Source organism: Lagenorhynchus albirostris, chromosome 9 (assembly GCF_949774975.1).
Source record: "Lagenorhynchus albirostris chromosome 9, mLagAlb1.1, whole genome shotgun sequence".
Classification (NCBI taxonomy): Eukaryota; Metazoa; Chordata; class Mammalia; order Artiodactyla; family Delphinidae; genus Lagenorhynchus; species Lagenorhynchus albirostris.
In genome coordinates this window covers 25,206,528-25,219,831 of record NC_083103.1, presented here as the reverse complement: position 1 = coordinate 25,219,831, position 13,304 = coordinate 25,206,528, and the positions used below count along the sequence as shown (strand labels likewise).

Below are 13,304 nucleotides of genomic sequence, written 5' to 3'. Positions count from 1 at the left end.
AAAATTTTAATAGATATGAACACCTTCAATAAATAATGACCATAAAAGCGATTCAGTCTTTGGGACAGAGAAGGCATTAAGTGAAAGGTAGAACTGTTTTTGCAATTCCTTTAGCAACAGTTTTCCAAAGAAGTAATGTGTCTGTGGAAATTGCCATCTGTTGTTAGCTCACAGGCACACACTAATTAATGTGGGGTTTTTTTTTTTTTCACTTCTAACAGTTTTTTCTTCCTGCATCCAGTTGATTGCTACCTAGAGCTTAAATGGAAGCTTAAATGGCTAGTCTAAATGATTTGTAAACATGTTTTTCTGTCGATTTGTTGAATAAGAGGTTAAAATGTGTGCACCATTACAATAGCAGTTGGTAAGCCCTTATTGGAATAATTGTAAATTCCTTTACATATAATCAAAAATGGCTTCTGACTAGGAAGCTTTGATTAAACTTGGCTGTGCTCTCTTGTAGACGCTCTTATCTTTCTTGCTGCCTGGTCACACTAGACTGAGAAACCAGATAACAGAAGTCTTGGATCTGGATCTGATAAAGCAGGAGGCAGAGAATGGGGCCTTGGATATTTCCAAGCTGGCAGAATTCATTATTGGCATGATGGGGACACTGTGCGCACCTGTTCGAGATGAGGAAGTGAAGAAACTAAAGGACATTAAGGAAATAGTGCCCCTTTTCAGGTATGGGCACTGTGTTAATCACCTTCAGGGCACCTAAAATACAGAGCCTGTTTTCAGAGTTAGACTTCCTCAAGTGTAGGTATTCATGCATTTAAAAAAAAAAAATTAAAAAGCAAATATTTTGCTGTGCTCACTTCGGCAGCACATACACTAAAATTGTAACCGTGCAGAGATTAGCGTGGCCCCTGTGCGAGGATGACTCGCAAGTTCGTGAAACGTTCTGTATTTTTTAAAAATAGTGATTATAATAAGAAAAGGAGGGAGGAATGGAATGAAGGGAGGGAAGAGAAAGGGAAGGCTGAAAGGAAGGAAGGAAGGAAGGGGAAAAAGACAGTGAACTTGAGACTCTGGGTGAGGTTATAGTCTGTATATTCTTTAACTGGTTGAAGGCAGGTCAAGGTAAAGACTGATAATTAGCATATGTTTTAAAAATGTTAAAATTCAAATCTGTTTTTTACTAAAATCAATATAAATCCAATGAAACAAAAAGGCATGAGATATTTTTTAAAAAGCAAACATTTTATAAACTATAGAAAAGGAGAAAGAAGGAAAAATTTCACCCGTAATTTTACCACACAAAGGCACAATCACTACTGTCATATTGATATATAAATTTTTTTGTTTTTTTTGCCTCAGCATTTTATTTTGAAAAATTACAAACCTACAGAAAAGTTGCAAAAACAATACAATCAACACTCATATAACCCTTACACAGATCCACCAGTTTTTAACATTTAGTTAGTTTGCTTTATCTTTTTATATATACACTGAGTATGTGCACATTGAGTATGTACGTATGTATGTATATTTTTTCCCCTGAACCTTCTGATGGTTAATGTCAGATATTATGACATTTCACCCTTAACTATTTCAGCAACTACTTCCTAAGAATGTGGATATTCTCCCACATAATCAAAATACAACCAGGACATTCAAGAAATTTAACGTTAATATAATCCTATTAACTAACGTTTAGTCCATGTTAACTTCCTTTAGTCTTTTGAATGTTTATTTTTAAATGTATACAGTTGTGATCAAATTTATATAATTTATATGCTAATTTGGGCAAAGGATTGACATGATGCTGCCTGAGAATTTGACTTTTGGTTAACTGCTTTACTGTTTTCCTGTAAACAGATGAAGGTGTTATGTATCAAAATACTACTAGGTAACATTACTTATGGGGAAAATGACCTCTAACTGGTAAATTGCATCTAGACAGAAAGAAATGATAATGAACTATAAATACTCGATGGCACATCATACTTGATACTTCCTCGAGTGGGGAAACTTTTATAACTGGGCATGCCCCCCATAGAGACCCTAGAAGGCATGCCGTGGAGTTATTACGAGCTTTTAAGTCAGGGTTCTCCCACATCTCTGAGCTGTCTGTTCATGACTGATATTGTAACTCTTCTTGAAGAGGAGTGCTTGGTGCCACCCTGTTGGCAAGCTGTGTGAATAGATGGTGCCAAACCTGTGGCTTATTGTCCTGTGAGTCTGACTGTTCAGCTGAACCAAAGAAGACCTCCCGGTGGGCACTGCAAGCCTGACTTTTTTTTGTTAACATTACACCCTAATTATTTCACTTATTTTTTCATTGAAAGTATCATTGAGATAATTATATATTCACATGGAGTTGTAAGAAATAATACAGTACACTTTATCCAGCTTCTCCCAGTGGTGACATCGCAAAACTATCAGAACCAGGGTGTTGACACTGATACAGTCCACTGATCTCATTTAGATTTCCTGTATACACATGTATATGTTTATTTATAGTAACTTTTATACAATTTTATCACCTAAGTTGGAATATCCACCACCACACTCAAGATACTGAACAGTCCCAACACCACAAGGATCTCTTGCATTGCCCTTTTATAACCAACTTACATTACGTTACTTTTTTAAACTCTCCATAAGCTTTTTCAGTGGCTGCAATATATTCATTCACATAGATATGATTAACTGTTTCTCTGTTAAGATGGACAATTAGATTATGTATAGTTATTTAGTATTTAACCCTGCAGTGAACATCTCTGCACAAAATTTTTTCTTTATTTTAGGTTATTTCCTAAAGATAGGTTCTTAAAATGGGATTACTGTGTTAGAGGATGTGAACAGTTTTAAGATTCATTGCATGGTACCAAGTTGCTTTCCAAAAGTTTTATAAGTAAAAAAAGTTTAATCTCTAGCCTTCTTGATATCATTATGCTGTCAATGTTCATTACATAGAAAAATGCCCTTCACTGTCAGGTTCCCTCTCTCCTATTAACTAACGTTTAATAGGAGAGAGCATGTTGAAAAGACTGCCTAAATATAGTTATTGATTTGTTCATTCATTCAACAAGCTCTTACTGAGCACCTCTTATGTGCTAGGCACGGTGCTAGACATTAGAAATAATATAGTCGGTTAGAGCTCAAAATCAGCTAAGTTAAATGAGGAATTCCTTGGAAGAGAGTCCTCTGGGGAAATAGCTGGTAGCAAACTCAACCTAACTCAGATTCCTACTAGAAAGAGAAGGGACTGGGGAAACTGGTAACCTGGGAGTATACACCCTATCTGAAGGAGGCCACGGTGGCCGCTTAGTGCCAGCCGATTGTAGTTGTGATGGAGTTTGGGCCCGGGTTGCCAGATCTTTTGATTTTTCAAGAGAAGCTAGAAATCCTGGCTTTTAAAAACACTGTGAGCATAAAACATGATTGTGGGTTACTTCCAGTCAGTGGTCTGCCACTTGGCAGTCTCCAGTAGTCTCTGGTTTCCTGTAGGTGGATTTAGGGGACTGTTGGGAATGCTCAAAGGAGAGGCAGAACACCCTCCAGAAAGTGGGCTGCCCGACGCATTTGGGAGAGGGACAGAGTGGCAGGGTGAGGGGCCCTGAGTTGTTCCTCAGACTGTGTATCCTTTCCCATACATAAACTCACATAAAAGGTGAGTTTATTCTGTCATATGATGTTCAGTCAGTCCCAAAGGGCATCAGGGGACTGGGAGGACATTTGATCCTGTTCTTACCTGTGTAGGACCTAAACCTAAACCTGCACCTTGGGTTCTTATCCACCTTCTGCAAGTAGGTCACTTAGCAGCTCCTGACCTCTGGTAAGAGTGCTGCTGGTATGTGACAGGCGTGGTATGGAAGGCATCCTTGGCATTGCATCAGATCTGCCCATGGGTTACATTCAGAGTGTGAGCTAGCAGTTATGCCATGAGAGCTAGAGCATAAAACCTGCCGTGAACATATTAACCTGTGTGAGCATGGAGACCAGGTGGTGAACTCTCTGCTCTTAACCTCGGGTCTGGGGCCGTCCTTCCTCTGCAGCCAAGAGGGCTGACCCAGAGCCAAAGAAAGAGCTCTGGGCCTGACAGGCAGTGGGGGAAGTGACGTTTGCCTAGGGGCAAGGGTGGGGACAGAGAGCAACTTAAAAATTTGCAGTCCTTTCTTCTAAATTTGTTTTTTTAAATCTGCGTTCTCATGGCTTCTCCAAATTTTCTTGCCACCCTTTCTGAGATGAAAAAACTGTCTCAAATCAGCTCACTTCATTTTTTTTTACAGCAGTGTTTACTTTACAAGCTCCCAGTGATAAATCCTTTTATCTCTTTCAGGGCAATTTTTTCCGTGTTGGACCTAATGAAAGTGGATATGGCAAACTTTGCTGTCAGTAGCATTAGGCCACATCTCATGCAGCAGTCAGTTGAATATGAAAGGAAGCAGTTTCAAGAGTTTTTGGAGAAGCATCCAAGTATGTTTAATGTTTTGTGGTGCCTGTTCGTTGTCTGTGCTTTTTCATTTTAGTGACTGTAGCTTGCCGCATAATGATATTTTCAAAACAACATGAGAATTTAGTATGAGAGTGAAACTGTGCACCTCAGATTGGGGCTTGAACCCACGTGCTGGGACTCAAACCCAGCCAAAACCCACGGTCTTCCAACTGAGATCACACACTTGGTTTCAGGACTTAATGAAGCTCAGGTTCGTGATATCTCATCGAAGAAAGAATTCAGTGAGAGACAAAGTGATGGGTAAGAAGTGGATTTATTTAGAGAGAAACACACTCCACAGACAGAGTGTGGGCCTTCTCAGAAGGTGAGAAAGGCACCAGGCTATGGGGTTGTCAATTTTTATAGAGGTGGGTAATTTATAGGCTAATGAGTGGGAGGAGTATTCCTGCTATTTCAGGAAGGGGCGGTGATTTCCAGGAATTGGGCCACCGCCCACTTTTTGATCCTTATGGTGGGCCTGGGAACTGTCACGGCGCCTGTGGGTGTATCATTTCGCTTGCTGATGTGTTACAGTGAGCCTATACTGAGGCTCCAGGTCTAGTGGAAGTTGACTTGTCCGCCATCTTGGACCCATTTGGTTCTAATCAGTTTATGTCATGCCCTTGGGCTATATCATTCTTTCAAAGGTTGTGCCCTGCCCCCTTCCCTCCTGTTTCAGGAGTAGTCTAATTTGAAGACGGAAAAGGACAAGGTGTTAGGCCCTGAAAACTTAGTTGACAAGCAAGAGAACTATAAGTAGGAGAGGAGAACAGAAATTTAAAAAAACAAAGAAGCCCTAAATTAAATGAGTTTTTATGAAAACACCAGTTTGAGGTGAATTGTATACTTGGCCTTGGTTTTAAGAACATGACGAACTTCTTAGGACTATTTAGCTCACTTTTCTACTCTCTATGAGGTACGTCAAGAAATTTCACTTTGCTTCTCTTCTATATGTATAAATCTGGTTTCGTACCCAGAAAAAGTCTCATTTTTATGAACCTCTCAGATGACTGCAGGAAACAGATGAATTAAAATCCAAACTACGTTTCATTTCTAGGGCGCTGTTTCGGTCTCTGCACTGGCAGCTGATGCTCTAAGTGAACTGCAGTCTTCAGTTCCAATTTATTACGAGTTCCGTTTAGCCTCTAAGTTTGCGGCTAAGTCACAAGATGAAAATGGCAGTCTCTGGATAGATTGTGTTGCCTGACCAGGATCAGGTCAACAGTTGCTCATCCAGCTCCAGGCAGAGAAGTTGGAACTGGTCCTGAGGGCCAGGAGGAGTCAAGAAAGGGCAGAGTTGAAGGAGCAGTCCTAGAAGATTGGTTGGTGTTTACTGTGTACTAGGCTTGTGCCAAGGGTGTACCTGTGTTGCCATAGGTGACCTCACAGTAAGCCTACGAGGTAGGCAGTATTTTTTAAACCAATTTTACAGATGTGGTAATAGATTTTGAGAGGTTTTTTTTTAAAATTTTGGCTGTGCCAGGCAGCATGCGGGATCTTAGTTCCCTGACCAGGGATCGAACCTGTGCCCCCTGCATTGGGAGCTCAGAGTCTTAACCACTGGACCGCCAGGGAAGTCCCCAGATTTTGAGAGATTTTTGATCAGAATTGATGACCACACAGCTCCCTTTCTCAACCGGTATTTTACTGCCCTTCAGGAGAAACCAGGGTTGCAGTTTACAGGCTGAAGAGCCTTTGTATGAGGGCCGGGTGCGGACAGCCGGGGCCCAGGCGCTGAGCCGGTCCGAGTCTAGTGCTTGTCACTCACAGCATGAAAGCCGAGGTTTTCCAGAGCTGGTTGCCTACAGAATGCTGTCTGCAGAGGCGAAAGGGAGAGCGAAGCTCGGAACCAAGAGCTCGGTGTGATCAGCATGTGGGCAGAACCAGAGGAGTGTCCTGTTGCAGCAGTGAAGAGTGGACTCCACCCATGCCCTCGGCTGCCCATTTTGTTTTAAGGTGGCCTCCACTGGCCGGGCTGCAACCTATTCCAGGTCCTGTCAGAGGGGTGTTTGCTCATACAATGTGGACAAAAACCTCATCTTCTCTCTCTTGTGTCCCTCAGAGTCCCTGGTGCATTATTCAGCTTAGAAAAGTAGGGGAAGCATGCTGGCGGATGAAAAACAACTGAGATTCCCCCGACCCCCCCCACCCGCAGTGCTCCAGACACTGCACAGTATGTGTCAAATACGTGACAGAACTTACCCCCCACCCCTACCCCAGCAAGGCTGAAAGTAAACCAGATTGATACAAGACTAAGATCTAGACAAGGACAAGCCTCATCTTCAGTGTGGAGGACACTTTACACTGGGAAACTCTAGTCAGTGTCTCATCCCATCTGTCTCTGGGCAAGAATTTTTGCCTCTCACTGAGCTGGAGCTATCAGAGCTTCCAGCCACGTATCATGCAGGAGTGGCCAGGGTGGGAGAGAAGAGACTGGAGGTCTTTTGAACATCCAAGGTGGCATTTATATCCACTGTCGTGCTTAGTCCTCACAGCAGCCTGTGGGGTGGTGGTGGACATTTCTTTGTATTAAGAATCTTGATAGTCAGACAATGACGTATCTAAGAACACTCAGCTGGTAACTGGCAGTCTTGTGATGTGAACCGAGTTCTATTTGATTCCAAAGTCCGTACTTTATACTTTTACCACAATTCCAGGATGATCTTCCCTAAAGTAATTCTGGGACGCATCCGTCCAGAGCGTTCCAGTAATGTTCGAAGCCTTGCTTTTCACAGATTCCCTGGACTTTGTCACCCAGTGGCTGGAAGAAGCCGCAGATGACCTTATGAATCAGAAGTATAGAAATGCCCTGCCGGCTGTGGGAGAGGCCTCTGGCTCTGGGGACAGTCCCGGGCCAGATCCTGTTGCTGTCCAGAATTATGCATACCTGAAGCTTCTGAAGTGGGACCACCTCCACAGACCTTTCCCTGAAGTAGGTGCTGACTGCTCATTTCTTTTTTGTGCTGCTGAACTTTAAAAAAAATAATGGTTACAATTCACATACCAGAAGAATCTCCCTTATAAGTTGTATAATTCACTGGTTTTTAGTACATTCACAGAGTTACGCTTCCATTACCACTGTTTAATTTCAGAACATTTCCGTCACCCAGAAAGAAGCCCTGTACCCATTAGCAGTCACAACCCTCCCCCCACCCCCTGGCAACCATTAATCTTCTTTAGGTCTCTATGGATCTGGCCTATTCTGGACTTTTCGTTTAAACGGAATCAGGCAATGTTGGCCATTTGTGTCTGGCTTCTTAGCATAAAGTCCATCCGTGTTGTAGCATAAATCAGTACTTCATTCTTTTTAAGTTTTTTTTATTGTGTTAAAATATACACAACATAAAGTGTATCACTTTTAAGTGTACAGTTTAGTGGCACTAAGTACGTTCACATGACTTTGCAGCCATCACAGCCACCCATTCATGGAACAGATTGGAACCCAGTACCCTTTAAACACTAACTCCTCACTCCTCCCTCCCCCGGTTCCTCTGTGTTCTTGAATCTGACTACTTTAGCTACCTCATATGAGTGAAATCACACAGTATTTGTCTTTTTGTGACTTGCTTATTTCACTTAGTATAATATCTTCGAGGTTCATCCACGATGTTGTTTGTGGCAGCATTTCTTTTCAAGGCTGAAAAATATTCCATTGTATGGCTATACCCCATTTTGCTGTATTCATTTATCAGTTGATGGACAACTGATGGGCAACTTTTGGGCTATTGTGAATTGTGCTGCTCTGAATATTTGTGTACAAGTTTTTGTGTGGCCATGTGTTCTCAGTTCTCTTGAGTATGTACCTAGGATTAGAATTGCTGGGTCACGTGGTGACTCTTAAGTTTAACATTCTGAGGAACTGCCAGACTATTTTCCAAAGCGCCTGCCTCATTTTACAGTCCCACCAGCAGTGTATGGGGCTTCTAATTTGTGCTGCTGAGCTTCTGTCCTGTTTTTACTCATTTTGATGAAAACCCTAACAGTGACGGTGCTTTTCAGTTTTATCTAAGGAAACGTCTTCCCCTTCCATGCAGAGCAATATATATTTTTTTAAATTTATTTATTTATTTTTGGCTGCATTGTGTCTTTGTTGCTGTGCACGGGCTTTCTCTAGCTGTGGCTTGTGGGCTGTAGGCACGCGGGCTTCAGTAGTTGTGGTGCACAGGCTTCGTTGCTCCGCAGCATGTGGGATCTTCCCGGACCAGGGCTTGAACCCATGTCCCCTGCATTGGCAGGCGGATTCCTATCCACTGCGCCACCAGGGAAGCCTAGAGCAATATTTTTTTTCTTTGTATGTTTTTCACAGTAAGTGCTTCTAACTGCAGGAGTCCTTTAAAGACATGACTAACAGGGGATTCCCCCAGCAAATAGCTGGTTTGGCGTCTAGACTCCCCTTTTTTTTTTGAGGGCACTCACGCTTCTTATCTCTAGTCTCATATCCTGCTACTTCTCGAAGTTTCTTTCTCAGTTCCTTATTTTTCTTTTTAAGATGTTGTGAGCCTAAGGTTTCACCTCTTGCCTCTGAGTTCCCTGTTTTGTGCCGGAGCAGCCTCTCAAGGGGATATTGAAGTGGGGGTGGGGAGCTTCCTTCCTGCAGAGTGACATGCTCTCTGCTCTCTCCTGCAGACATTTCTCTGAAAAGATAGCCGTGGGGAAAATGGTGTTTTCACTGGGGACAGATGTCTACTCTCAGAATTGATCCTTGGAAATCCTTTGCATCCTAAACCCAAGTACGGCATACTGCTAGGAGGCTGCAAAGCAAGGGTGCTGCCCTGTAACAAAGTGAAGTCAAAAAAGAGACTGGTGAAGCCTCTCTGTTTAACCATAGAGGAGTCTCAGCCTTCAAAGGTGGTTTTTACTTCTTAGGGAGAATTCTGGGCTAAGACTCCACATCGTTAATGTCTCGATTTGGTGTGTCAGTTTCTTATAGCAAGACTGGTCCTTAAAGTTTATTTGATTCATCTGTAAAAACTCAGATCAGAAGTCATATCTCCTCAGCCTTCCCACTTCCCTTTACCTCACCCCACACAGAAGACTTTGGCCTGGCAGCGCCCAGGCCTGTCAATAACACGGGGACGCCGTCATGGAAATTCACTCACTGACTACTTTCCAGGTATTATCTGTCATTCCTACTTTTTCTACTTATCATTCATTTTTCTCTTTCTTTATTCACTTCCCAGTTCTTGAGAGCCTCCTTTGTGCTGGATACTGAGGGGGATACTGAGGTGAATAAGTGTATTTCTCCCCTCTTTCCCTCCTGTGCCCTGGATAGGGTGGTTGGTTGTCTGGTTTACCCAGGACCGGGAATGGGTGTGGGGAGGGGAAGTGTTCACAGGACCTGGGAGTTTCAGTTTTAAACCAGGCCACTCCTGGAAAAACTGGGATGAGTTGGCCCCCTGTGTACCTCATTACTCTTTCCCATCTAATGATGTAATTCCTATTTATTGAGTGCTGGCTGTACCAGCCACTTTATTATTATCTTTCTTTTTTTAATACATTTATTTATTTATTTATTTATTTTTGGCTGTGTTGGGTCTTCACTGCTGTGCGTGCGCTTTCTCTAGTTGCGGCGAGCAGGGGCTACTCTTCGTTGTGGTGCACGGGCTTCTCACTGCGGTGGCTTCTCTTGTTGCGGAGCACGGGCTCTAGGCACGCAGGCTTCGGTAGATGCCACACGTGGGCTCAGTAGTTGTGGCTTGTGGGCTCTAGAGCACAGGCTCAGTAGTTGTGGCTCATGGGCTTAGTTGCTCCGCGGCCTGTGGGATCTTCCTGGACCAGGGATCGGACCCGTGTCTCCGGCATTGGCAGGCAGATCCTCAACCACTGCGCCACCAGGGAAGTCCCAGCCACTTTATATACATGGTCTTTTTTCATCTTTCTTTCTTTCTTTTTAATTTTTATTGGAATATAATTGATTTGCAGTGTTGTATTACTTTCTGCTGTACAGCAAAGTGAATCAGTTATACATATACATATATCCACTCTTTTTTAGATTCTTTTCCCATCTAGGTCATTACAGAGTATTGAGTAGCATTCCCTGTGCTATACAGTAGGTCCTTAATAGTTATCTATTTTATATATAGTAGAGTGTATGTTGTCAATCCCAGTCTCCCATCTTATCCCTCTCCCCTTTTTTCGTCTTTAAAACAGCACTGTGAAGGAGGAGTCCCCATTTTGCCTAGGGCTCAGAGTTGAAGAAACCTGCATGAGGTTGTGCTGCTATTAAATGATGAAGTCTGGATTTACACCCAGTCTGGCTTATGTTGTACTGCAGCCTTCCTAAGGGAGAGGGGCGCTGCGGTGGAAGAATTCACACCTGACTCCCTTATGGCCGGCTCTGAAAGGACTAGAAAATCCTCAGGGGAACTTCAGAGGCCTCTGTATGGGCTGCGGCCCCACTGCCCTCTGCCGGTGACAGCCCAGACCTGCAGCTCAGGATGACTTCTGTTTTATTCATTGCAGACAGTTTTGATGGACCATTCTCGCTTCCAAGAGTTCCAGCTCCAGCTGGAGCAGCTGACCGTCCTGGGGGCCGTGTTGCTGGTCACGTTCAGCATGGCAGCTCCAGGAATTTCCAGCCGGGCCGACTTTGCTGAGAAACTCAAGATGATTGTGAAGATTCTGCTCACAGATATGCATCTGCCGTAAGTGACGGAGAGCTCTGGCGACCAGGGCCTTCAACAGATGGTGGGAGGCAGCGGGTGGCGGGGAGCAGACTGGAGCGGGGGTCTGCAGTGTAAGGCAGAATTGGGGCCACTCGCCAGAGACTGAGGAAACCTGGCACTCCAGCGTTCTTCACCCCGCAGGATTTACTCAGGGTCACACGGTCAAAGTTAGAGTCCACTCCAGGGCTGATTAGCAAGGCTCTAGGACAGTGGCTTTCAAATGTTCGTGACCAGGACGCATAGTAAGAAATTCATCTTCCGTGGTGACAGTGCATACTTGGACACACATGTAACTGCAATAAAAACTTCACAAAGTGAAACTTACCCAACTGTGCTTAATACTTCCTGATATTTCTATTCTATTCTTGTCCCATTAAAAAGAAAAAAAATCTGGTTGCTACCCAGTGAATTGCTTTCATAATCAACTAATAGTTTGGTCAACACAGTCCTAGGGAAAGGTCAAATAAGAAACAAGCTGCATTCCTCCAGAGTGTGTGAATGTGACTAAAGTTTTCCGCCCTTTGCGGAAAACACTCCTCATAGACATTTTGTGCTGAGTGTAAATGGATTATCTATCAACCAGCACCAGTCCACACTTGTGTGAGGGCAACTGCTTCTGCAGTGAAATCAGATTAGGTGATTTATGTGGTTTCCAGCATATAGAATATTTTTGAATGTTTCTAAGTTAACCTGTATCTGACAAGGTCCACCTCAGAGGATTCTTCAAGTGGCATGTCCCCAAACCTTCTCCTCCTCCTTACAAAGTGGAGGAATTGGCTGCTGAGTTTGCACACAGCTTGCATGTGTTCAGTGCGATGAGGGGCGTGTCCACGAGTTGTGACCTGAGGCTCAACAGTCTTGACTCAGGCCTGCAGGGTGTTTGCTGAGGCGAGGCCTGGCCTGAGGCCCTTGCACAGGTGTAGCCCTGGGCTGTCACCTAGGTCCCCCTCCAGTAAAACTGCTCTGTCAAAGCTACTGAGGAGGAGGGCCTGTCCGTGCTTCCTTGGGAGGCCGGCCCTGCCTTGTCCGCCCTGGCCCCAGCAGCAAGTCCTGGGGCTCTCACATTTGCTCACACTCATTCTACTGTACACAGCCTCTAGATCCAGGACAAAGGCAATTGCCTTCTCAGACAACACCCACCAGCACAAGGGCTCTCCACAGAGACTCCAGGGGAGCCCAGGAGCCCCAGGAAATCAAAGTGTGAATTTTAACTTTTAGATTTCAGTTTTATTTGTTCTTTGAAAGTCGTTAATACACTGTGTTTCAAAAGCCTAAAGGGACAAAGTGGTATCCAATGAAAAGTTTCTCTCCCACTCCGTCCCGCGGCTGCCACATTTCTGGTTTCTGGTGTGTTGCTCCAGAGGTGTCCAAGGTAGTCCTAAGTCAGTTCCAGGGTTATTTCACCACACAGATGCTAGCAAGAAGTTAGCTTTTAGATTGTTAGACCAGGCATAACCTGAGCCCTCCCCGTGCCACTGTTCTTTCTGGCAGAGAGAGACGGGTAGAGAGACAAAGTCCCCTGAGTTGGATGGACGCAGTCTGAGGGGCTCGGGGCAGGGAAGAGGCACAGTTTTCCCTTTGAACCCATCAGTCTGTGAATTGGTCGCTGTGACTCTCCCCAAATGGGGGCTGGGCGGGGCTGGGGGTGGGATGTGCACTTTGTTGATGGGCCCTTTCTTCACTGGCTTCTCCTTCCCTTCTCTGCTCAAGCTCCTTCCATCTGGAGGATGCCCTGACTACCGTTGGGGAGAAAGTCTGCCTGGAGGTGAGCAGCTGCCTTTCCCTGTGCGGATTCAGCCCCCTCACCACGGACAAGGAGGCCGTGCTCAAGGGCCAGATCCAGGCCATGGCCAGTCCTGACAACCCCATCCGCAGGATCGTGGGTACGTTTGGGCGAAGGCGGGACCAGGGATATGCCTGCGATGGGCTGGCAGACAGGCCCCTCTGCGGGCATCTAGAAGGGTTTGATGGATTACGCGTGCCAATGAGTGAAGAGAGAGTGATTATTCACCGTAGTGCAATTAGGGCGACCCGAAGCTTTGGCCAAGTGACTAGGCAGCCATCACTGTCCTGAGGGCTCTGGCTTTGGAATCACCGGTCTTGGTTCAGAACCCTGCTCCATCCAGCACTGTGAGGTGGTGGGAAACAATATACTGGTGTCTGCCCCTGGCCCCTGGCACAGAGCTCCTGAAACT

The 13,304-nt window shown here is 44.7% G+C and overlaps 1 protein-coding gene and 1 non-coding gene across 9 annotated transcripts in view; both read left to right on the top strand.

The window, feature by feature from the left end:
• TCP11L1 (t-complex 11 like 1) overlaps window positions 1-13,304 on the top strand; it is a 34,232-nt gene that overhangs the window by 13,450 nt on the left and 7,478 nt on the right. For all 8 annotated transcript variants that reach the window (XR_009542393.1, XR_009542394.1, XR_009542396.1 and 5 more), the window contains 5 exons: window positions 464-684; window positions 4,289-4,425; window positions 7,180-7,376; window positions 10,907-11,088; window positions 12,820-12,992. Coding sequence is in view for 4 of the 8 variants with exons in the window: in XM_060159452.1 (XP_060015435.1) it covers window positions 464-684; window positions 4,289-4,425; window positions 7,180-7,376; window positions 10,907-11,088; window positions 12,820-12,992 (910 nt within the window). In the remaining 4 variants the exon portion in view is untranslated. The remainder of the gene's footprint in view (window positions 1-463; window positions 685-4,288; window positions 4,426-7,179; window positions 7,377-10,906; window positions 11,089-12,819; window positions 12,993-13,304) is intronic.
• Window positions 811-914, top strand: LOC132526656 (U6 spliceosomal RNA). Its single transcript, XR_009542645.1, has one exon. It is a non-coding gene; the product is annotated as a U6 spliceosomal RNA (small nuclear RNA).